Here is a 26424-nt window from a genome sequence, read left to right on the forward strand (position 1 = left end):
AGGGGTCTTCATCAGACCCCTGCCTGTCATGGCAACATATTGGCATCCCGCAAGCATGTAGCAGGAACTCTAATGAGGGCATAGAACAGCATGCCCCCCCTTGCCAGTGCGCTTGTTAATGCTGCGGTTACATATTGACAGTGGCACTGAACAGGCTAAAAGCCTAGGGTGGTATGAAGATCTGAGTCTGTGGATTGTAATTATCACCTAGGCAGGTTAACAATGCAACTATTTTTTTATTCCTTACATCCATGGTCTTATAGAAATTCCGGGTAGATTGTCCCCAGTCCAACAGATCCCATCCTGTAGCTGATAGTTGGTATTGTCTGGTACGGGGGCAGTGGAACTGTCTCTCAACTTTTGGTTGGCCCACAGCTTTTGAATCTCCCGCCAGTACAGTGTGTAGTCACAGTCAATGCTCCATACCACGGCTGTAGCAAGTCTCCCGCTCCAGCTGGTAACAACAGTCCTTAAGATAGCCATCATCAAGATGTGAGGAACTATCACGACCGTAGCATGTGTATCAAGCTCCAGCTGGCATCTGATCACCAGTCTCCATAGGCCATCCCTATGGGGGCACCAGGACCTCACCATCCTCGGCACCACTGCAACCACTGCCTCACTAAATGTGTGGCTTATTGTTCTTCCTCCCCTGGGATCGGCCCCCTGGATAGGCAGTGTTTATACCCTACCCCTTAAATATTTGCTTTTAACTCAAAGAATTAAGAATGTTCCAGAAGCAGAGTCTCTCGCTTGTCTGCAGGGTTGTGTATTAGAGATGTCCCCTGCAGAGAGAAACAAAGACACACATGCCTCCACCAGATGCAGGACAGAAATTCTAATGTAGGTCTTATGTATACATGAGATGCAGCCTGCATGTCTACATCTGCTTACTATCACTAAATGAAAACATGGATTCCTGAAGCCAAACACTTTACAGGTGAAATTAGTGCACATAAACTGACGAGCAAGCAAATCTCTAAAACAAAAAGAGAACAGTAAGATTGACGTACCGGTGCTGTGTGCTGGAAAAAGTCTGTGGCTAAGTCCTCACAGGTGGAACTTTGTTTCATCCGCACCTGTTAGAGGCAGATGATGGCTAAATATTTCAGCCATTAGCCAGCAGGAATGATGCGTGCAAGCTCTCACCAAAGGCAAAGAGATGACTTTTGATGGACATAGTATGTCATAAGTCGTTAAGGGGTTAAAAAGAGGGAAGTGGTTTACATTATTTTGATACCTATGCAAATTTGAAGGAACATGATGCAGCAGAGGACAACAACATTGGCAGCGTCTTTGTGTTATGGGACTTAAGGTCTGCCACATACAATCTCGGACTGGCCCACAGGGTAACAGGGGAATCCCTCGGTGGGCCCCTGTGTAGATCTGGGCCGCCAACCCCACTGTATGGGCAGTACTTGGCATAATTCACTTGATTCACTCTGTACAGAAAAAAGCAGCATCTCATCATTCATTAACAACGCCACCCAGTTTATTATTATATAGAGATATAGGTAAATTTGTGAACGAAGGCAGTATAATATTTGCATGGAGGTGAAAAGTGGGCCCCCCAAAGTCAATGTTACTGGTGGGCCCTTGTCACCCCAGTCTGACACTGGCCACATATAAGGTTAAGAAAAATCTGCAGAATTCAAGGCATGCTACAGTCTTTTCAAATCTGCAAGATTATTCTGTTGCAAATAGCCTTTTCAGAGTGGAAGACAAACTGAACTCTAGTGCCACCTATTGTATGTTGCCAGCTTAAAAGTCAATTTTGACCCTTGCCATATGACTTTGGCTAAGAAGCCAAACCAAACATTCCATTTGCAGACACATTTTGGGGTATCTGTCCCTCCTCTGTGCAAAGCAGGAGATTTGATTTGGCTAGGTGAAATGCCACTGCAGGGATTCCTGGGTGGAACACTTCTCCTTGTGAAGAGTGCCAAGCTGGTCTCAGAAAGTTATAGGTAATGAGGAGAGGACTAGAACTCTAGTGCCACCTATTGGATGGAGCAATCATAAAAGTTAATATCAACCCTTTAACGAGACACATGACCTAGTATAAGAAGCCAAACCAAAAACTCCATTTGCAGACACGTGTGTCGGGCTTTTGTTGCTCATCATTACAAAACAGGCAGGCTTAGCACTGTCGTCCATAAAAAGCATCATCTCTTCAGAAATATTGCAAATTTTGAGGCAAATTTCATTAAATCACTAAATTTAAATTAACACATGGAAAAAATAGATCTGGACATAGCCATATCGCTACTACTATCAGTCACTCATTAAGTAAATGCTTCTGGATTGTCTCTGAATTGGACATGTGCAAGATTAAAAAAAAAAGTTACCATGAAAGAATAGATTTTCGTGGATTTTACTGTCTATTATCCCACTACCGGTTGAATAATTTATTGCAAATGTAAATCTCTTAACAGGTATACAGTGTTAACAAAAACTAATATAAAGCAAAATCCAGTGTATGTTCGGCATCAAGACAAACAGAATGAATACAGTTGGCAAGCACACGTATACAATTACATCTTAGGGTACTGTCACACAGTGCCATTTTCATCGCTACGACGGCACGATTCGTGACGTTCTAGCGATATCCATACGATATCGCAGTGTCTGACACGCAGCAGCGATCAGGGATCCTGCTGAGAATCGTACGTCGTAGCAGATCGTTTGGAACTTTCTTTCGTCGCTTGATCACCCGCTGACATCGCTGGATTGTTGTGTATGACACCGATCCAGCGATGTGTTCGCTTGTAACCAGGGTAAACATCGGGTAACTAAGCGCAGGGCCGCACTTAGTAACCCGATGTTTACCATGGTTACCAGCGTAAATGTAAAAAAAACAAACAGTACATACTCACATTCCGGTGTCTGTCCTCCGGCGTCTCAGCTTCTCTGCACTGTGTGAGCGCCTGCCGGCCGGAAAGCGAGCACAGCGGTGACGTCACCGCTCTGCTTTCCGGCTATGGTGCTTACACAGTGCAGAGAAGCAGAACGCCGGGGGACAGACACCGGAATGTGAGTATGTACTGTTTGTTTTTTTTACGTTTACGCTGGTAACCAGGGTAAACATCGGGTTACTAAGCGCGGCCCTGCGCTTAGTAACCCGATGTTTACCCTGGTTACCCGGGGACTTCGGCATCGCTCCAGCGCCGTGATTGCAAAGTGTGACCGCAGTCTACAACGCTGGAGCGATAATCATACGACGCTGCGACGTCACGGATCGTGCCGTCGTAGCGATGAAAATGGCACTGTGTGACGGTACCCTTACAGATACGTTTATAATGCATGAATGAAACACAAATCGATTTATGTTTAAAGGCTCGGCTTACATGAACAAAGATAGAATGAAAAGCACAAGACAAGAAAGAAAATAAATAAACTGAAAAGACCAGATGGGAGCAGGAAAGACCAGAAAGATACAGGATGGTCAATCCTATAAAGGTGGATTACAACAATTAGGATGAGAAGGCCTAAAATCAGTCCAGAGATACCATGTGTCAAAAAAAAAGTCTTTTGTTCTATTATAGACCTCTGCTTTAATCTCTTCCAAACACATTGTTACATTAAACGCCTTAACACAAAAGCCTTGAAGGGGTGATGAGGATCTCCACAGCCAGAGTGTGTTGGTACATTACGAGTGTCTCATCAGCCAAAGTTTGATTACAGGGATGAGGCTTGAAGCTTGAAGAAAAAGGCAACCTCTTGAGTCATTTGGAGATTAGTGTGACACAAAGAGTTATATAGTAAAGCAAAAACCTGACGTAGGAAAAATACGGGAGGAAAGCACAACCAGATATGTAATATTGAGGTAGGAGCTGAAACATATCTAGGTATCCAAGTTTAAAACTGAGGGAAATATTCTATGAAATTTTGTAATAGTCTTATACCAATGGGAAAGGATCCTAAGTTGACATTCATCAATCAACAAGAGTCTAATAATTTGTGTGATAAGAAAAAAAAATTGTCCCATAACTCTTGCAGAAGTATTTGTCCCAGTTCATTTTGCCATTCAGGTACAAAAATAAGCCTAGAATACCCTGAAGCCAGTCCTCCCAAAACCAATATGTTCTAGACTAAAGACATTGTGGTTGTAGGAGCCTCAGGGGCATGCACAAATTTTCAAATAACGTAAGTATGAGGCTGGTGCCAAAGATTTTAGATGGTATTGTAACTGTAAGTACTGCATAGAGACCCATACAGGAGGCCCGTGAAAAGTCAGTTATATCTGCCAATGCTTTAATACTAGAGAGCAAGACTAAATCTCTGATCCTTGGCATCAGAGATATAGGGAGTGATAGAAGCCAGAAGGAATTCCCAGCTGTACCCACTTTTGGATTTTCCAGTTAGGCAGTCAGTGAATCTGTGGAGTAAACCAGACCTAAATAAGTTGCAAAAATGTCACCAATTAAAGAGAGGTTTAGAAGGGTCAGAGATAGGCTTAGATCGTTTTCATTTATCCCCAAAGGCAGCCAGAAAACTCCATGAGCTTGGCTAAGATTCTTTGAACATTCCATGTCCACCCATAATTTAGAGTAAAAACTTTTTGTTAGAGAGTTTCTTCCAAAGTAAGTTGATTCGAGGGCTCGGTCAGTCAGCATTAAGCTGTAACGTGTAGGGACACAAGTGTTCAATTTCTCTGCAATTACCACAAAGAAACTGCAGCAGTAGAGGGCCTATTTAACCCAAGTAGCTATCCTACAAAGCACAGACATAGAAGACCCACTAAGTAGATGCTCTGCTTTAACTAACAGATGAGGTAATTGAGTATGAGGCATGCCCACTAAAGATTCATAATACCCTATGAGAGAAATTAAAATTTCCTTACCAGGTAGTACGGCAGAAGGAGTAATAGCCATGAGCTTTACATAAGAAGAACCTGGTACAGAAAGGTCCACCTCTTTATCTTCCTCTTCTCCATCTCCTTCAGACACATCTGGTGGAACAATCTCAGGTCTGGCCTAAAGTTCAGTTACAAAGAGTGTATTGACGTGATTATCCACTAAATGTCATTATCGCGATATATTCTTTACATATTCTACAATGAAAAAATAACATTAGAAGATTCACATCCAGATTCAGACTTAGCCCTTTCATTTATTCATTCTCAAAAGCAAAAAGTACAAAAATAAAAAGGTAATAAATTATAAATATAATTCATTATAAATATTTTAGTTATCACTTGAAAATATTAGGTTTCTGTAACATATGTACTGTGGATACATCTGTGTTGAACCTGCACCTCGCCACCCCGCCTGACATCACTATTACGTCAGATGGATCACTTAATGCGTTTTCCCAACTTTCATCAACACGACGTTCTGCACCCCCAGGAGACATACAAGGTCAACTTGGTTCAGTTTTACACACACACTACCTATTCACACAGGAACGGGGAGTGAGAGGATGTGGCACCACACTTGCTCACCACCCTAACAGGCTGAGAGGCAGAAATAGAAACAAAGCACTGCTAGCCTGGTAGGACTGCCACCACTTCCACGCTAGATATAAGACCAGTCTGTTAACGGGATTATATCAGGCCAGAAACAGTAGCATAGAAAGTTAAACCGTGAAACTGATATGTGGGTTTGTGGATCGAGATAAAAGAGCAGCCCAAGGTTACATTTTATATTTAATTGCCTTAAGGGTACACTAGACAATACACTATATACAAAATAGTTAAACATATTGTGGTGCAGTGACCAATGTTACAGCCAGAGGGCGCTGTGTGTACGCTGCAGGATGCACTTGGATTTATAACTGTGGTGGTGAGAGAAAGTCCGGCAGGATTATAAATGGCCGGTATGTGTGTCGCAGAGGAGGACACTGTGCGCTGTCAGTCTAAAGTTATGTTGTGTTCTGGGACCTGTAGTCCCACCCACAAGTAATTGTGTAGTTCTAATGGGAGATTGGCAGGGCTAGTTATGAGAAATGGGAGGGTCAACCTAGCCACACACACCCACACTCCCACCCATGGGAGTGGTTAAGGGTAGATAATGTGACCAGGGTGTGGGTCACATGGTCCTTTGAGGTTCCGGTGTATGGAGCCGTTTGTTCCTGTGCAAGGTCCTGGACGGTCAGTGTTGGAGACTTCTGGGAGTGGAGTCGTCCTGGAAGCACCTGGAGACCGTAGACCTGGACGGTCTGTGTTGAGGACCTGGGACTGACGTGAAGTCAGCATGAGGAGTGGAACTCCTGAGAGGTAACCCCGGACAAGGGGGATTATAATATACAGCAGAGAAGCCTATCTGCTGCATGAACGGACTGGGGTCGTGATAAGTTCATGAAATATAACGCAATGGACTGTACGTCATGTGGTTTATGATGTGTAATAAACCTAATAAGACTGATATGTGTGAGATATCGTGCCTGAAGTGTTTATCCTGCTGCCAAGCGAGTGTTCCCCAAGACCCGTAGCGGGTGAAATGCTACAATATACAATGATCAGAAATACAGTAGTGGTAGGACAAAAGATATAAGCAGATGGATCATGTCAATTACCGGGTGATGTTCGATCATATGTGTGCTAGGCCGCATGGGCTGGCAGGTAGCTCTTATGTCCTTCACAGCACTTTACTGGACATGGTCCCCACTTTCGAAGTCGACCGCATGCATAACAGAGAGAGAGGCCACATGGCCTTACACAATCCTTTATCTTCTTTGGGTCACTCCCCACCTACACTCTGGGATGAACATAAATCCCCTCCTCTTGCCTCTGCTGCTAAAAACTCCAAAACCTAAGATGGGTCATAATTCCTTAATAGACAGTCCTAGAGCGATAGAAAAGGGTCGAGACCCAGGCAGGCGTTCACCATGTTCTGGAGATCTCGGGAATGTACACGATGTACAGCTAGGACGTATAGTATCTCCATAACTCCTTATACACAATGTATGTGTGTGTTTGTGTTTACTTATCGGCTTAGTCGGGCTGACACCTTTTCATTACTAAAGGTACCTTCACACTAAACGACTTTGCAGCGATAACGATAGCGATCCGTGATGTTGCAGCGTCCTGGATAGCGATATCGTTGTGTTTGACACGCAGCAGCGATCAGGATCCTGCTGTGACGTCGTTGGTCGTTGCTGAAAGTCCAGAACTTTATTTGGTCGTCAGATCGGCATGTATCGTTGTATTTGACAGCAAAAGCAACGATGCCAGCGATGTTTTACAATGGTAACCAGGGTAAATATCGGGTTACTAAGCGCAGGGCCGCGCTTAGTAACCCGATATTTACCCTGGTTACCATTGTAAAAGTAAAAAAAAAACAGTACATACTCACCCTCTGATGTTTGTCACGTCCCCCGGCGTCCGCGCTGCTGCTCAGAGCTTCCTGCACTGAATGTGTCAGTGCCGGCCGGAAAGCAAAGCACAGCGGTGACGTCACCGCTGTGCCCTGCTACTGCCGGCACTTACACAGTGCAGGCAAGCGGACGCCGGGGGACGCGAATGTGAGTATGTACTGTTTGTTTTTTTACATTTACACTGGTAACCAGGGTAAACATCGGGTTACTAAGCGCGGCCCTGCGCTTAGCAACCCGATGTTTACCCTGGTTACCCGGGGACTTCGGCATCATTGGTCGCTGGAGAGCTGTCTGTGTGACAGCTCTCCAGCGACCAAACAGCGACGCTGCAGCGATCGGCATCGTTGTCGATATCGCTGCAGCATCGCTTAGTGTGAAGGTACCTTAAGTCTAGGTTTCAATGACACATGCTGACACCAAGCCCTAACCCCATTACCCTGATGCCACTGCATCAGCATGAAAAAGGCTGAAATTATATTACAAAACTTTTTTTTAAATATCTTTATTTAGCTCAACAAAGCCTTCATTGCTGTACAAAAACGCATGCAAAAAATGCATAAAACAGCGGAAAAAACACACAAAAAACTTGCGTTTTTGCCACAGCGTTTTTTTCTGCAGATGCAGAAACCTTGCAGAAATTTATGCAAACAAATAGTCAAGGTACATAGCCTAAGAGACGCTGCTGAGCAGAGTGGGTAAGTGTAGGTAAGTGCATAGTTAACCTCTTCATGACCTTGGGATTTTCCGTTTTTCCGTGTTCGTTTTTCGCTCCCCTCCTTCCCAGAGCCATAACTTTTTTATTTTTCCGTCAATGTGGCCATGTGAGGACTTATTTTTTGTGAAACAAGTTGTACTTTTGAACGACATCATTGGTTTTAGCATGTCGTGTACTAGAAAATGGGAAAAAAATTCCAAGTGCGGTGAAATTGCAAAAAAAGTGCAATCCCACACTTGTTTTTTGTTTGGCTTTTTTGCTAAGTTCACTAAATGCTAAAACTGACCTGCAATTATGATTCTCCAGGTCATTACGAGTTCATAGACACCTAACATGACTAGGTTATTTTTTATCTAAGTGGTGAAAAAAAATTCCAAACTTTGCTAAAAAAAAAAAAATTGCGCCATTTTCCGATACCCGTAGCGCCTTTATTTTTCATGATCTGGGGTCAGTTGAGAACTTATTTTTCACGTGCCGAGCTGGCATTTTTAATTAATAACCATTTCGGTGCAGATACGTTCTTTTGATCGCCCGTTATTGCATTTTAATGCAATGTCGCGGCAACAAAAAAAAACTTAATTCTGGTATTTCTAATTTTTTTCTCGCTATGCTGTTTAGCGATCAGGTTAATGCTTTTTTTTATTGATAGATCGGGCGATTCTGAACGCGGCGATACCAAATGTGTAGGTTTGATTTTTTTTTTTAATTGCTTTATTTTGAATGGGGCGAAAGGGGGGTGATTTAAACTTTTATATTTTTTTCACATTTTTTTTTTTTTTTTTAACTTTTGCCATGCTTCAATAGCCTCCATAGGAGGCTAGAAGCTGGCACAACTCAATTGCCTCTGCTACATAGCAGCGATCATCAGATCGCTGCTATGCAGCAGAAATGCAGGTGTGCTATGAGCGCCGTCCACAGGGTGGCGCTCACAGCTAGCCGGGATCAGTAACCATAGAGGTCTCAAGGACCTCTATAGTTACTATGCAGAAGCATCACTGACCCCCGATCATGTGACGGGGGTCAGTGATGCGCTCATTTCCGGCCGCCCGGCCGGAAGCGCCGGTTAAATGCCGCTGTCTGCGTTTGACAGCGGCATTTAACTAGTTAATAGCGGCGGGTGGATCGTGATTTCACCCGCCGCTATTGCGGGCACATGTCAGCTGTTCAAAACAGCTTCGAAAGGTTTGGGTTCATGGAGAACTTGGCCGAATTCACAGTCGGCTCCAGACTGTACGTAGGGATGGGGAGGGGGCAGGTGTGCTGAGGTTAAAATGGTCAGAAGGATGGAAGAGCTTTTAAACTAGGATCTGGGGGGAGGGTAGTACTGCTAATAAAGGGATAGATAGAGTAGACAGAGAGAGTGAAACAGTAGGGGTCAATGAGGATTTAAATGTGGCGGCTGGAATATGCAGGGATAGTAGGGAGGCAAGTAGGAATAATAGATGTGCTAATACTATTAACTGTCCGCTGGCAAATGCAAGAAGTCTCTTATGTCAGCCACAGATTACAATATGTTGCCATCACGGAAACCTGGCTTGACAAAAGGCATAACTGGGTGAAAAACAGAGGTTTAAACTACATTTAGAAAGGACAGGAAAGACAAAAAAGGTGGAGGGGTGTGTATTTTCAATAAATCCAACTTAAGACCTGTGCTCAATGATGACATTGGGGGTGATTTCGATAATGTAGAGTTAGTATGGGCAAATGTACCTGGGGATGGCAATAATGGAAAACTGCTAATCAGTTTGCTACAAGCCTCCTAATATAGCTGAACAGAATTTTGTGGTCCATTTTCTCCTATTAGTACTTTTGAAAATTAAAATATTGGGGCCAAAACAACATTTTTATTTAATTAATGGCTGTAATTTTTCATTTCTACATCCCAATGTTATACAATTTTGTAAATCACCTGTAATATTTAATTTCATGCCACAATATTATAGCATTATGTGATGCACCAATGGGTTCAAGATGCTCATCAGACCTCTAGATAATTTCCTTGAGAGTTGTAGTTTGCAGAATGGTGTCACTTTTGGGGATTTCAGAGCTCTCTGCAAATTCGACTTGGTGCCTGCAATCTATTTAACCCCCCCACCCCACCCCCCAAAAAAACAAAACAGCAAATAATAATATTGTGTGCTCAAACAGCAGATTCTGACTACATACAGCGTACTCAGGAGATATTAAACAGCAAGTTGTGGAAACAATTTTCACTTGTTAGCATTATGAAAATTTGACATTTTGGGCTAAAGTTAAATTTTAAAAAAAGAAAAAATGTATTTAAGTTTTTATTGTCCAAACTTTTACATGCCATTATAGCTGCACCTAGATTTTTAATTAGATGCATCTTATTCTAGGGGCCTTTTTTTTTTTTTTATTAAGGCTAATGTAGAAGACGTCAGTCAATAAATTCCCCCAATAAGTTGGAGATGCGATGATTTTTTTTTTCTAGCAGACGTCATTACTTTCAAGAAAATAGACTATAGATATCTCACAATTTAATTTGGTATTGTAGACCTGCCCCAATCAGGGTTGCTGAACTTGAGCTAGAATATACAAAAAAAAAAAAAAAAAAAAAAGCTAACACAAATGAGGCTCCCTACTTCTATACTTCACTGCAATGGAAATTCCTAGGACTGCCCACTTAGCAGATCGAGACATGAAAAGTGCCCTTTTATGAATACCACATGTAGGCTCTACTCTCTGTAATTATTTAATGTTAGTGATTTCCGCGTTTGACTTCCACAGCTGCCAAATAAGTGCCTCATGTAACATATTGCATTACAGTGCACATTTGCAAAATATCCCATGTGGTTTAACTAGTAAATGATGGAAAAGACCATAAAAATAATGCATTTATTTTTTTTTGCTGTCAAATAAATTTCCAAATTTAACCCCTTACCCCCGAGGGTGGTTTGCACGTTAATGACCAGGCCAATTTTTACAATACTGAACACTGTCCCTTGAGGTAATCCCCCTGGAACGCTTCAATGGATCCCAGTAATTCTGAGAACGTTTTTTCATGACATATTGTACTTCTTTATAGTGGTAAAATTTCTTTGACTTGCAATTATTTGTGAAAAAAAATTGAAATTTGGTGAAAATTTCACAATTTTCCAACTTTGAATTTTCATGCCCTTATATCACAGAGAAATGTCACACAAAATACTTAGTAAGTAACATTTCCCACATGCCTACTTTACATCAGCACAAACTTGGAACCCCAATTTTTAATTTTTTTTTTTAGGAAGTTATAAGGGTTAAAAGTTGACCAGCGATTTCTCATTTTTACAACACCATTTTTTTTTAGGCTATGTTTCCACGGTCAGGAAACGCTGCGGGTTTGACGCTGCGTACATCCGCAACGTCAAACCCGCTGCGGCCAGATGTTACAGCATAGTGGAAGGGATTTCAAGAAATGCCATGTCCACAATGCGTTAAAAGATGCAGGCGGCAGCTTGCATAACCGGACATGCAGCGCATCTTTCTAGACCGCAGCATGTCTATTTATGATGCGGAGACACTCAGTCTCCGCAGCGTAAATTGTGACACCGCCGGACGTTCGCATCCACTGCAGTTCTTGCGATGACTGAGCTGACCGCGAGAACTGCCATTCACGTGACCGCTGGGGTTATCTCCGGTCACTAGGCAAGTTCTCACGGTCAGCTGATCTTGAGAACTACAGTGCAGGTGACCGCTGGAGACCAAGTTATCTCCAGTGGTCATCTACAAGCTCTGCTTTGTCTAGATGTCAGGCTAAGCCAGGCATCCAGATGTAGCAGAGCTGGAGATTGTCGTGGGACACTCGTTATTTAGGACTACATCAGAACAGGGAGTATATGTGTTGGTTTATCATTTTATTTTTATTACAAGAGATCGAAGGCGTCGCATGGATTAGGAGTAACAATAAAATGGTAAAACTGTGTGGTCTTTTATTTCAATAAAAGACTTTATTCTGGCTGTGTCTTTATTTAACATGTAACAACTATAGGATTAGTAATGGATAGGTGTCTTATAGATGCCTCTCCATTACTAATCCGTGGGCTTGATGTCACCTTACAATACAAAAGGTGACATCAACCCCACAACTATTACCCCATTTGCCACCGCTACAGGGCAAGTGGGAAGAGCTGGGTAAAGTGCCACAATTGGGGCATCTTTCGATGCGCCAATTGTGGGGTGGCTGCGGGCTGTTATTTTTAGGCTGGTGAGGGCCAAAATCCATGGGCCTCGCCAGCCTGAGAATACTGGGCCACAGCTGTCTGCTTTTTCCTTGGCTGGTTAACAAATATAGGGGTACGCCACGCTGCTATTTTTTTTAGGCGATCTCCGTATTTTTGCTAACTATCTAAGGTAAGCAGACTGCTGCGGCCTGGTATTATCAGCCTTGTAAGGTTCATGGATATTGGTTCCTTACCAGCCTGAAATACCAGTTGCAGTTGTCTGCTTTACTCTGGCTGTTTAACAAATATAGGGTGAACCAATGCCATATTTAAAAAAGAAAATTTTTCTTTAGTTAAATAAAAAAAAAAAAGGACATTACATATTACTGATCTCTCTCTGCTTTCAGGAACTTCCTGTGTGGCCGGTGTCACACTTGCGAGTGTGATGCGAGAAAGTTGCGCGAATCTCTTGCATCAACACCCAGCACTCAGGAAAAGAGCGTGCGGCTGCATGTATTTCTATGATAATGTGTACAAACTGTAAAGCGCTGTGTAATATGTTAGCGCTATATAAAAAATATAAAAATAAAGATTATTATTATTATTATGCAGTGATTCTATGCAGGGAATCACTGCATTCCGTACATAGAACTGTGCTTTTTATCTTGCGGAGACTGAGCATCTCTGCAAGATAAACAGAAAACGCACCGCATGTGCGTATACGCTGGTCTGCCACCTATGCTGTAACATCTGGCCGCTGTGGATTGGACGCTGCGGCTGTATACAGGGTCCAATCTGCAGCAAATACTGAACGTGGAAACATACCCTAATGATAGTCTATGGGAAATTTACGCTGCGGGGACTGAGCATCTCCACATCGTAAATAGACATGCTGCGGTATGGAAAGACACACCGCATGTCTGCCACCAGCGTCTTTGAAGGCATAGCGGGCATGGGATTTCTTGAAATCCCATCCACTATGTTGTAACATCTGGACGCTGCAGGTTCGATTCTGCGAATGTACACAGCGTCCAACCCGCAGCGTTTACTGACTGTGGGAACATACCCTAATATATCTGCAAACAGGAAATCACTTTTTTTTTTCCTTCCCAGAAGCCAACTTTCAATTAGCTTTATTTCAAGTGACAAAAAAACACCTGCAATGAAAAAAACGCATCAAAAATGCATGCGGAAAAAACGCATGTAAAAAGGCATAAAAACGCAGGTGACCTACCAGTGACCTCAGATGCAGATTTGGTGCAGATTTTACCTGTGTCAAATCCTGAGCCATTCCAGACCGTGGTAACACACCCTTAGGGACCACATCACATTTGAAGTCACTTTGAGGGGTCTATATGATAGAAGATACCAAAGGTGACACCAATGTAAAAACTGCACCCCTCAAGGTGCTCAAAATCACATTCAAGAAGTTTATTAACCCTTCAGGTGCTTCACAGAAATTTTTGGAATGTGGTAAAAAACGAACATTTAACTTTTTTCAAATTTTTTTTTTACTTCAGATCCAATTTTTTTTTTATTTTGACAAGGGCAACAGGAAAAAATGGACCCAAAATTTGTAGTTCAATTTCTCCTGAGTACGCCGATACCCCATATGAGGGAAAAACACTGTTTGGGAGCACGGCAGAGCTTGGAAGGGAAGGAGAGCCATTTCACTTTTTGAATGCAAAATTTGTTGCAACAATTGGCGGATGCCATGTAGCGTTTGGAGAGCCCCTGATGTGCCTAAACAGTGAAAATCTCCCACAAGTGACACCATTTTGGAAACTAGACCCCTCAGGCAACTAATCTAGTTGTGTGGTGAGCACATTGAACCCTCTGGTGCTTCACAGAAGTTTATAATGTTGAGCCGCAAAAATAAAAAAAATCAAATTTTCCCCACAAATATGTTTTCAGCACAAAATATAGCATTTTCATAAGGGTAATAGGAGAAATTGTAGCATACAATTTGTTGCGCAATTTCTCCTGAATTCGGCGATACCTCATATGAGGAAGAAAATCACTGTTTGGGCGCAAGTCAAAGCTCAGAAGGGAAGGAGCGCCATTTAACTTTATGAATGCAAAATTTACTGCAACAATTGGAGGACGCCATGTCACGTTTGGAGAGCCGCTGATGTGCCTAAACAGTGAAAATCCCACACAAGTGACACCATTTGGGAAATTAGACCCCTCAGGGAACTGATCTAGATGAGTGGTAAGCACCTTGAGGGTATATGCACACGCTGTGGATTTTGCTGCGGATCCGAGGCGGATTGGCCGCTTCGGATTCGCAGCAGTTTTCCCTGAATTTACAGTACCATGTAAACCTATGGAAAACAAAATCCGCAGTGCACATGCTGCGGAAAAAATATGCGGAAACGCAGCATTGTATTTTAAGCAGCATGTCAATTCTTTATGCGGATTCCGCAGTGGTTTACACCTGCTTCATAATAGGAATCAGCAGGTGTAAAACTGCAGGTGGAATCCGCACAAAATCCACAAAAAAATAGCGGTAATTCCGCTTCTGGATACATGCACCCGCAAGATACGCAGGCTCTCATCGCTTCAGAAAGGCCAAACGTGGATGCTATACGTGGTTTAGGTAACACTATAAGGCTCAGAAGGGATGGGGCATTTGGATTTGGGAGCACAGAATTTGCTGAATTTCTTTTGGCAGGTGAGGAGCCATTTTGCTTTTCCAGAGCCTTTGTGCTACCAGTAACGTGGTAGTCCCCTATATTTCCATTAACCGATAACAGATCTGAGTGAGGGCTTGCTTTTTTTGTGAATTGAGTTGAAGCTTTTATTGGGAACATTTTACATAACGTTAGGGATCACAGTTATCTGGTGCTCTACGCTGAGCACTTACTTTGTGGTTTCCATCTAAATCTCTGAGTGACGTGATTCAGATGAAACCCCTGAGGGATTAATTCACTATAATGAGGCAGCAGAGTTACTCTGGACTCCTTCTGGCCTCTTTTCGCGGTGTCCTATACAGAAGTGCACAACACTGTGGCCAATAGCACTTTTATGCACGGCTAAAAAGACTGGATCACAGGCCAGACGGAGGCCATAGTGCCTCCCTCTGCCTCATTATAGGGAATCATCCACCAGAGGTTCCGTCTGAATCATGTATTTCAGAGATTTACACAGAAACCCCGTGTAAGTGCTCAACGCACAGTGCAGGATAAATGTGCACCGAGCCTTACTGCGATCTTTGGGAGGCAGAATGAAAAAATGAACAGCAGGTGAAGAATTTGTTATATTTATCATTTTTCGGGTCAGTACGATTACAGTGATACCAGATTTATATCTGGGTTTTATGTTTGGCTGCTGTCACACACTAAAAGACGCTGTCACGGAGTTACCGCGACAAAGCAGTGCCAGAAGACCGCAGCATCTGATGGCTCCTGCTTCGCCACTGAAAAGAAGCACTTCTCCGGTGTACTAAATGTGTTTGTTTTCTTTCAGTAGGACAGGGGTTAATCAGCCATGTGGAAATTCCTGCATTCAGCTGTGCTTGGTTAGCTATTCCTCTCTCCTATAAAAGCTAGACCTTCTGGCCAGATCCTTGTCTCAGTTCGCACTTGCTAGATAAACCTGGAGAGTGAGGAGCTGGTGTCTGGAGAGCTGGAGGAGTTTATTGTGGGACTGTTGCTTGGTTTGTTCGCTTGGAAATTCTTCATCCTTACCTGCCTTATTTTCCTCCCCCTCCTTTACACCCTGGTGAATACCTCTGTTATTTTTGAGAGTATATTTGTGTGAGTGGAATTTTCTTGTACCCTTCTCTTTGCTCCCGTTTGTCGGGTTGGTGTACTGCGGTACATGGTAGCGCCTCTCTTCCTCGGGTGGAAGAAAGGGACAGATGCAGGGTTGCAGCTAGGAGACAGGGCAAGGGCGGAGGCCCCGGCATCCTCGCCATCTGAGGTATCCTGGGGAACAGGGTGAGCTAGGGCGCCCCCTAGTGCTAGGGCCAGGAAAGGTGCTCTTGGTCCCAGTGTACTCGCCAGTCCTATCGTGACAGATGCTTTTTATTGCAAAAAATAGTTTTTGCATCACCACATTTTGAGAACTATAATTTTTCTATATTTTGGCACACAGAGTCATGCGATGGCTTGTTTTTTGCTGGACGAGTTGATGTTTTTATTGGTGCTGGGTGTCAGCTGTCGACAGGATGGCTTACGCACATCTGCAAACCTCTGAAGGACCCTGCATCTTGTTGTTCTGGGGACGTTGAAAGCACCAGCAGCTTCAAAAACTTGTCTGCTGCTATGACAAGGCATTTTTGCACACAAGCAGAAATGGCTCCAGTGGACCAAACGATACATGAAGACTGACTTCCAAACTGTTTTGTTCACCGATGGGTGCCGTGCAAGGCTCGATGGTCCAGATGGATGGAGTGGAGGATGGCTGGTTGATGGACACCCCATGAAAACACGGCTAAGGCGCCAACAAGGAGGAGGAGGAGTAATGTTTTGGGCTGGAATCATGGGGAGAGAGATTGTCGGCCCCTTTATGATTCCTGAAGGAAAGATGAACTCCATAATCTATGTGGAGTTTCTAAAACAACACTTCCTACCATGGTTCAAGAGGAAGAACCGTGCTTTCCGCAGCAAGATCATTTTCATGCATGATAATGCACCGTCTCATGCTGCAAAAAAACACATCTGCATCTCTGGCTGCTATGGGCATAAAAGAGGACAAACTTATGGTGTGGCCACCATCTTCCCCTGACCTCAACCCCATTGAGAACCTCTGGAGCATCATCAAAAGGAGTGTCTATGATGGCGGGAGGCAGTTCACATCTAAGCAACAGCTCTGGGAGGGTATTCTGTCCACATGACAAAACAATTGAAGCAGAAACCATCCAAAAACTGACAAATTCAATGGACGAGAGAGTTCAGAAGCTTCTTTCGAACAAGGGGTCCTATGTGCAAATGTAACATCACCTAGAATAAAGTTTTCACTTGAAAACTGTTTGATTTCATTTTGTAATAAGCTGATAATGCTTATAACTTCACAACTGACCATTTTTTTGTTCAAGATTTAAAAAAAAAAAAAAAGGTTGAAAACACTGCTGTGCATAATAATTTGGAACATGCATTTTGAGTGTTTATTTTTTTTTTAAAGATACTGTTTACATAGGCAGTTTGTTCCAAAACTTTGCAATTATACTAGAATAGTAGATGACTGGAAAATAACAATGACTGCAATTCAGATAGGTAATTTAGAGAAAATATGAGGAAATATTATTTGCATAATAATTTGGAATACAGTGTAGTGCTGAGAGAGTTATTTGTCCAGTCCAGGCCCGGGTTTTACGAGCAGTCATAAGAGATGGGTGGGAACGACCTCTCACATATCCCAACCCCAAGGGGCGTAGTTTGGCAGATAAAATGGAGGCCAAGTGTCTCATTCAGTGTCTGTGGCTGGAGGTGTGGACACCTCCAGTGTGTGCTAAAGACACTGACCTGACTGGGCGGACCCGCAGTGCTATATGGACTATTTATTTGTAGTCTGTGTTCACCTTCAGTGTGTGTGTTGCAAAAGGCACTGACCTGAGGGGGCGGACCCGCAATGCCATATGGACTATTTGCTTTCAGTTTGTTTTCATTTTATGCCTGTCAAGGATCTGTTTTGTCTTGCCACCAGGAGCGGTTTATGAAGTTAAATAAACTTGCCTGGACATTGCATGAAAACTGCCTCCTGTGCCTGCCACAAGAGCAGCTGAGTAAGTACAATTCTCTACAGTGGTAATATTTCTGGAACGCTTTAATGTATCCCAGAAACACTTTTTTCTCAACTCATTGTACTTTACGTTAGTAGTAAATTTAGACTGACTAGGCTCTTGAGGTTGTTGTTTAATCTTTGTTTGCAGTTTTGTGGGTGGGTTTTTTTTGTCATCCTTGTGGCCTGCCTATTTGAAATGCTGCGCTTGCGCACTTAAAATTATGGTTTTTACAAAAAAATGTTTGAACTACAGCAAAATGGTGCCGGTGGCAAGTGATGGATGTGACTGCGCAGGCACCGCCATTTTGCTGCAGTTTTTAATTTTTGCAAAGAACCTGCGCAAGCACAGCACTTAAAATAGGAGGCAGGTCACTGAAGGTTCAGCGACCTGTCATTTAAACCCACAAGGACAACAATGAGCTAAAACACCAAAAAAAAGATCCGCACACAAGCCTACCCCACACAGCACGAGAATCTCATTAACTGAAAACTGCAAACAAAGATTAAACAACGACAAGGTGGACTTCTTCAATCCAAGTATCATTTAATCAGTGTAAGTACCAACCTCAGAATGCCTGTAATTTACTTAGCAAAATCCCAATGACAGGTTCGTTTAAAGCAATGTGGAAGGAAAATATGAAAATACTACTTTTTCATACAGAAATAATGATTTAGCCCCAAATTTTGCATTTTCACAAGGGTAACCAAAGAAAAGGACCATATAATTTGTTATGCACTTTCTCTTGAGTACACAGAGACCCCATATATGGTGGAAAATTACTGTTTTGTAGCACAGCACAACAGAACTCGGAAGGGAAGAAACACCACTTGATTCTTGGAACGGAAAACTGTCTGAAATCGATAAGAGAACGCCATGTCATGTTTGCAGAGCCAATGATCTGCCCAAACAGTGGAAACCACATATAAGTGACCCCAAGTTGAAAATTACACCTTTTAAGGAATTTACCTAGAAGTATGGTGAGCACAGATGCTTCACAGAATTTTACAATGTTGAGCCGTAAAAATGAAAAAAACAATTTTCCTGCAAAAATGTTGCTTTTGCTCCAAATTTTGCATTTTCACAAGGGTAACAGGAGAAAATGGGACAGCACAATTCGTTGTGCAATTTCTCCTTAGTATGCCAAAACCCGATATGTGCTGGAAAACTACTGTTTAGACACACAGCAAGGCTTGGAAGGGAAGGAGCACCATTTGCAGAGCCGCTGATGTGTCTAAATGGTGAAAGACTCCCCAAAAGTGACCCTATTTTGGAAACTACACCCCTCTAGGAACTTTTCTAATAGTGTGGTGAACACCTTGAACCCACAGGTGCTTCTCATAATTTTTTAACATTGAGCAATGAAAACAAATTTTCCTGCAAATATGTTGGTTTTGCCCCATTTTTCATTTTCACAAGGGTAATAGAAGAAAATGGACCGTACAATTTGTTGAGCAATTTTTCCGGAGTACACCGATATGTAGTGGGAAACTACTATTTGGGAACATGGCAGGGCTCGAAAGGGAAAGTGCATCAATTAATTTATGAAGCTCCATTTTTATCTAAAATTGCAGATGCCATATTGCATTTGAAGAGCCCCTGACATGCCAAAACTACAGAAAGCCCAACAAGTGACCTGGTTTTGGAAACTACACTTCTCAAGTCATCTATGGGTGTACGGAGCATTTTTAACCTTCAAGAGATACACAGAATTATATACTGAGTAAATGAAGAGTACAATTTTCCCCACTAAAATGTTGCTTTGGCACCAGGTTTTTAATGTTCAAAAAGGGATAGTGAGAAAAAATGAAAGATACATTTTATTAAGCCATTTCTCCTGAGTACTTCAATACTCTATTTGTGGTCAAAAACTACAAAGCTCAGAAGGGAAGGAGCACCATATTGGAGTTCAGATGTTCCTGGAATGGTTTCAGGGTTCTATGTCACGATGTCAGAGCTCCTGAGGTACCAGAACAGCAGATCCCCATAAGTGACTTCTGTTTACCAACTACACCCCACAATGAATTTATCTAGGGGTGCAGTGAGCATGTTGACACCACATGTGCCTCACAGAATTTTATACCATTGGGTGGTGAAGAAAGGATAATTACTAGTGATGAGCGAGTGTACTTGTTGCTCGGGTTTTCCCGAGCACGCTCGGGTGGTGTCCGAGTATTTGTAACTGCTCAGAGATTTAGTTTTTGTTGACACAGCTGCATGATTTAAGGCTGATAGCCAGCCTGAGTACTGTGGGGGTTGCCTGGTTGCTAGGAAATCCCCACATGTATTCAAGATGTCTGTCAGCTGTAAATCATGCAGCTGAGGCAACGAAAACAATCTCCGAGCACTTACAAATACTCGGAGGAAAACCCGAGCAACGAGTATACTCGATCATCACTAATAATTACATTTTTACCACTAAAATGTTGATTTCGCCCAGAGTTTTACATTTTTAGAAGGGATAATAGGAAAAAATGGACTTCACAGTTTGTTGTGCAATTTCTCTTGACTACACCAATACCCTAAAATTTATAGGGAAAAACTTTTCAGGCAAAGTGGAAAGATCAGATGGGAAGGAGCGCCATATTATAGTGCAGATTTTATTGTTATAGTTTGCGGGTGTCATGACCCACTGGGAGAGTCCAGGAGGTACCAGAACCCTCACAAGTGACCCCATTTTACGAATTACACTTCTCAATGAATTCATGTAAGGGTGCAGTGATCATATTGACACCACAAAACAGATTTTTATACCATTGAAGAAAAAAAATAATTACATTTTTACCAAAAAAAAAAAAATAGTTTTAGCCCCAAATATAACATTTTAAGGGAAAATGGGTAAAAATAGCATCAAAATTTGTCACCCAATTTTGCCTGAACGTGGCAATACCCAAGATGTGGTTGTACAGACGTTGCTTAGCCACACGGCGAGCCTGGGCAGTGCTATTTGACTCAAGAAAACAAATTATTGTAGAATACTTTGCGGACTCAAAAAACAGAGCCTTTAAGTGCCAGAAAAGCAGAATCCCTAGTGAACCCATTTTGGAGATTTCACCCCTCTGGGAATTATAAAGGTGTAGTGACAATTTTGACTCCTTCCAGAAACAAGCAGCAATGGATTATACAGAGTGAAAATTGCAAACCTGCCAGTGTAGTGCTCAGTACATTATAGTGCTCATACAAATGCTCAGCTTCTGGAGACATGTACCCGTGAATGAAGCAGGCTCCCATTGCTACAGAAATGCAAAAATTTAGATGATCAATGTGGTTTAAGCACACAGTGAAGTGCAGAAGGGAGAGGGGCCATCATATTTGGGAGAGTAGAATTCACTGGATTTATTCTGGTGGGGGTGAGAGGCCATAGTGCTTTTCCAGAGCCTTTGTACTACCAGTAACGTGGAAGCCCCCTATATTTCCATTGACAGATGACTGACCCGAGTGGTACTAGCTTTTTTTGTGGATTGAGTTGAAGCTTTTATTGGGAACATTTTAAATCATATTTATCCTGCGCTCTATGCTGAGCACTAACATTGGGGTCGCCATTTCAATCTCTGAATGACATAATTTAGATGAAATCATGAGGGATGCAATAACTATAATGAGGGAGCAGTGTTATTCTGGACTCCGTCTGGCCTCTGTTTAGAGGTGTCCTTTTCAGAGGCGGGTTATTCCATTTCAAGTGATCCAAATCTAATTTTTTTTTTTATCAGACATCTAAATTAGGATGTTTATTTTCTTTGGTGTTTTTGAAGTGTTACTTTAGTGAATGACAAGTTTTGAATTTTTATCTTGATTAGTTTTTTATAGATTTCGAAAGTTTTGGGCTTGTATGATTGTACATTTTTTATCATATCTCGGGGAAGAATTAAGATAAAGATTTGTAGATTGTAAGCTTGCGAGCAGGGACCTCACTCCTAATGTCACGGTTTAAATTGTCTTAACGTGTATTAAATTTGTCTGTACATGTCCCCGGTAAATTGTAAAAAAAAAGTGCTGCGGAATATGTTGGCGCTATATAAATAAAAATTATTATTATAGAGATGCAAGAGGCACCATTTAGTTTAGAATTGTACAGGCTATAACTTTAAATATCACAAGACTGTTGATATTTTGTTTTTGAGGAGTCAAATTCAAAATTTTGATGGGCTATTTAGGAAAAACAATGTTATACATTTTTCAAAAAATGCACGTGTGTTACTTGTGCTCTTTGGATACATTTGTACAGGGATTCAAGATGGGATCTCCTTAGGATCATACACTGCTCCAAAAAAATAAAGGGAACACAAACAACAGAATATAACTCCAAGTAAATCAAACTTCTGTGAAATGAAACTGTCCACTTAGGAAGCAACACTGTTTGACAATCAATTTCACATGCTGTTGTGCAAATGGAATAGACAACAGATGGAAATTATTGGCAATTATCAAGACACCCTCAATAAAAGAGTGGTTCTGCAGGTGGGGACCACAGACCACATCTCGGTACCAATGCTTTCTGGCTGATGTTTTGATCACTTTTGAATGTTGGTTGGGCTTTCACACTGGTAGCTTGAGAGGGACTCTACAAATCACACAAGTGGCTCAGGTAGTGCAGCTCATCCAGGATGGCACAACAATGTGAGCTGTGGCATGAACGTTTGCTCTGTCAGCGTAGTGTCCAGAGGCTGGTGGCGCTACCAGGAGACAGGCCAGTACACCAGGAGATGTGGAGGGGGCCGTAAAAGGGCAACAACCCAGCAGCAGGACCGCTACCTCAGCCCTTGTGCAAGGAGGAACAGGAGGAGCACTGCCAGAGCCCTGCAAAATGACCTCCAGCAGGCCACAAATGTGCACTGAGGATGGTCTGAGTGCCCGACGTCCACAGATGGGGGATGTGCTCACAGCCCAACACCGTGCAGGATACTTGGCATTTCCCACAGAACACCAGGATTGGCAAATTGGCCACTGGCGCCCTGTGCTCTTCACAGATGAAAGCAGGTTCACACTCAGCACATGTGACAGACGTGGCAGAATCTGGAGACGCCGTGGAGAGCGATCTGATGCCTGCAACATCCTTCAGCATGACCGGTTTGGCAGTGGGTCAGTAATGGTGGGGGGTGGCATTTCTTTGGAGGGCCGCACAGCCCTCCATGTGCTTGCCAGAAGTAGCCTGACTGCCATTAGGTAAAGAGATGAGATCCTCAGACCCCTTGTGAGACCATATGCTGGTGCCGTTGGCCCTGGGTTCCTCCTAATGCAGGACAATGCCAGACCTCATGTGGCTGGAATGTGTCAGCAGTTCCTGCAAGATGAAGGCATTGAAGCTATGGACTGGCCCGCCCATTCCCCAGACCTGAATCTGATTGAGCACATCTGGTGCATCATGTCTCGTTCCATCCACCAATGTCAAGTTGCACCACAGACTGTCCAGGAGTTGGCGGATGCTTTAGTCCAGGTCTGGGAGGAGATCCCTCAGGAGACCATCCGCCGCCTCATCAGGAGCATGCCCAGGCATTGTAGGGAGGTCATACAGGCACTTGGTGGCCACACACACTACTGAGCATCATTTCCTTGTCCTGAGGCATTTCCACTGAAGTTTAATCAGCCTGTAATTTGATTTTCCACTTTGATTTTGAGCATCATTCCGAATTCAGACCTCCATGGGATATTAATTTTGATTTACATTGCTAATTTTTATGTTTTATGCTTCTCAACGCATTCCACTATGTAATGAATAAAGATTTGCAACTGGAATGTTTAATTCAGTGATATCTAGGATGTGGGATTTTAGTGTTCCCTTTATTTTTTTGAGCAGTGTATTTAGAAGTATGGTTTTCTAAATACAAACTCATCCTAATCAAATGTTTAATACCAAATTAAAAGAATCAATATTTAAACACTTTTTAAATATACAGTACGTGTAACCCTTTTTATTATTATATCACTAGACATAATAGTAAATTAGTTAAATCGTAAAGCTATAAAATAAAACAATACGAACTAGTCTCAAACAATTAATAGCAAGTCTTTAAATTGACCTTTTATTATCAATTTTTCCTTTCTACTGGGTAAAATGTAATCTTGCCCACAATCTCTTACCAACAATGGCCTTTTCCAGAGTATGTACAGCTATTATGGGATTTGGGTCCGCTTGAGTTAAAAATATGATTCTTGATAACTTTTAAAATGTTTGGTTTTCTTGGATACACAAAGGACGGTGATTGACCAGAAGGATTTAAAAAAGTCAATTCTACTTGTTCATTGTCAATCTTTGGAAAGTACATTAGGCAGCCAGCAGTGCCGACCATATGCACATGTCACATAACCAGTTATGTCACCCACTCCCAATCTTGTGCCACTTTCAATTACTTCATGGACTTCTCTGTCATCACTGAATGAAAAAATCCTTGTTTTTATTTCTGTTTCACTACATGGAATGAAAGTGTGGTATTGCCGAGTTCCTTTGATTGGTTTTGCTTCCTGTAACCGATGTTTTAACAAACTCTCTTCTTCTTTGTAGTTTGTAGTCCTGGTTTGTACAGTACAGTACAGTACAGTACATTGGATGTTAGAAATATTATCCTCACTCCAACTGGAAAGATGTATGGGTGTTAAGATTTGGTGTGAATATGGCCACTGGAGGCTAGCTCAAGCTGTAATTTTTGGGTGTAAGTAAATGCTTTTTTCTGCCCTTTCTTCCATGAAGGCCACATCTATGGAGTGTACAGCTTACTGTGGTTGTGCAGACAAATACTCCAGTCTGTTTGGGAACTCTGCAGGTCCTTCAGGGCTACCTCTAGTCACTGTGCTGCCTCTTTGGTTAATGCGCTTTGCTTGGGCTTAAATTTTTGGAGGGCGACCCTCTCTTGGCAGGTTTGTTTTGATACCATGTTCTTTTCATTTGAAGATAATGGACTTGATTGTGCTCCGTGGGGGGATCATCAGACATTGGGATATTTTTTGTCAAACTACTGTGTCTTCTCTTTTTAAATCATGATGACAACCCAAAATATCCAAATGACCCTAATCAAAATATGGGTGGCTCAGTGGTTAGCACTGCTGCCTTGCGGCGCTGGAGTCCTGGGTTCAAATCCCACCAAGGACAACATCTGCAAGGAGTTTGTATGTTCTCCTAGTGTTTGCGCGGGTTTCCTTCGGGTACTCCGGTTTCCTCCCACATTCCAAAGACATACTGATATGTAATTTAGATTGTGAGCCCCATCGGGACAGCGATGATAATGTGTGCAACCTGTAAAGCACTGAGGAATATGTTAGCGCTATATAAAAATAAAGATTATTATTATCCAAAGTTCACATACCCTGGTGATTTTGGCCTGATAACATGCATAGAAGTTGACACAAATGGGTTTGAATGGCTATTAAAGGTAACATTCTCACCTGTGACCTGTTTGCTTGTAATCAGTGTGTGCATAAAACCTGAGTGAGTTTCTGGGTTCTAGACAGACTCTTGCATCTTTCATCCAGCCACTGATTCTGGATTGCGAGTCATTCGGGAAAACAAAAGAATTGTCAACGGATCTACGGAAAAAGGTAGTTGAACTGTATAAAAGAGGAAAAGGATTCAAATAGATATCCAATGAATTGATAATGCCAGTCAGCAGCGTTCAAACTGTGATTAACAAATGGAAAATCAGGGGCCCTGTAAAAACAAAACTAAAGGTCAGGTAGACCAATAAAAAGGTCATCACAACGGTCAGGAAAATTGTTCGGGATGCAAAGAAAAACCCACAAATAACATCAGCTGAAATATAGGACTCTCTGAAAACTAGCGGTGTGGCTGTTTAAGATGCACCATAAGGAGGCACTTGAAGAAAAAAGGGCTGCATGGTCGAGTCGCCAGAAGAAAGTCATCACTGCGCAAATGCCACAAAGTATCTCGCCAACAATACGCAAAACAGCACAGAAACAAGCCTCAAAACTTCTGGAACAAGGTAATTTGTAGTGATGAGACCAAAATTTAACTTTTAGGCCACAACCATAAATGTTACATTTGGAGAGAGGTCAACAAGGCCTATGATGAAGGAAACACCATTCCTACTGTAAAGCACGGAGGTGGATTGCTGATGTTTTGGAGATGTATGAGCTACAAAGGCACAGGAAACTTGGTCAAAGTTGAAGGAAAGATGACTGCAGCACGCTATCAGCAAATACTAGAGGAAAATTTGCATTCATCAGCCCAGAGGCTGAGCATGGGACGTACTTGGACGTTCCAACATGACAACGATCCAAAACACAAGGCCAAGTAGACCTGTCATTGGCTACAGCAGAACAAAGTGAAGGTTGTGGAGTGGCCATCTCAGTCTCTTGACCTCAATATCATAGAGCCACTCTGGGAGATCTCAAGCACGCAATTCATGCTAGACAGCCCAGGAATTTACAGGAGCTGGAGGCTTTTGCTAAGAAGAGGGGGCAGCTTTACCATCTGAGAAAATAAAGAACCTCATCCACAACTACCACAAAAGACTTCAAGCTGTCATTGATGTTAGAGGGGGCAATACACGGTA

The 26424-nt window shown here is 42.4% G+C and overlaps 1 protein-coding gene across 3 annotated transcripts in view; it reads right to left on the reverse strand.

Moving 5' to 3' along the window:
• The window catches only part of FOCAD (focadhesin), a 426882-nt gene that overhangs the window by 171108 nt on the left and 229350 nt on the right, over positions 1-26424 (reverse strand). For all 3 annotated transcript variants that reach the window (XM_077249466.1, XM_077249485.1, XM_077249475.1), the window contains one exon: positions 4844-4976. In XM_077249466.1, the coding sequence (XP_077105581.1) occupies positions 4844-4976 (133 nt within the window). The remainder of the gene's footprint in view (positions 1-4843; positions 4977-26424) is intronic.

This window comes from Ranitomeya variabilis, chromosome 1 (assembly GCF_051348905.1).
Source record: "Ranitomeya variabilis isolate aRanVar5 chromosome 1, aRanVar5.hap1, whole genome shotgun sequence".
NCBI lineage: Eukaryota > Metazoa > Chordata > Amphibia > Anura > Dendrobatidae > Ranitomeya > Ranitomeya variabilis.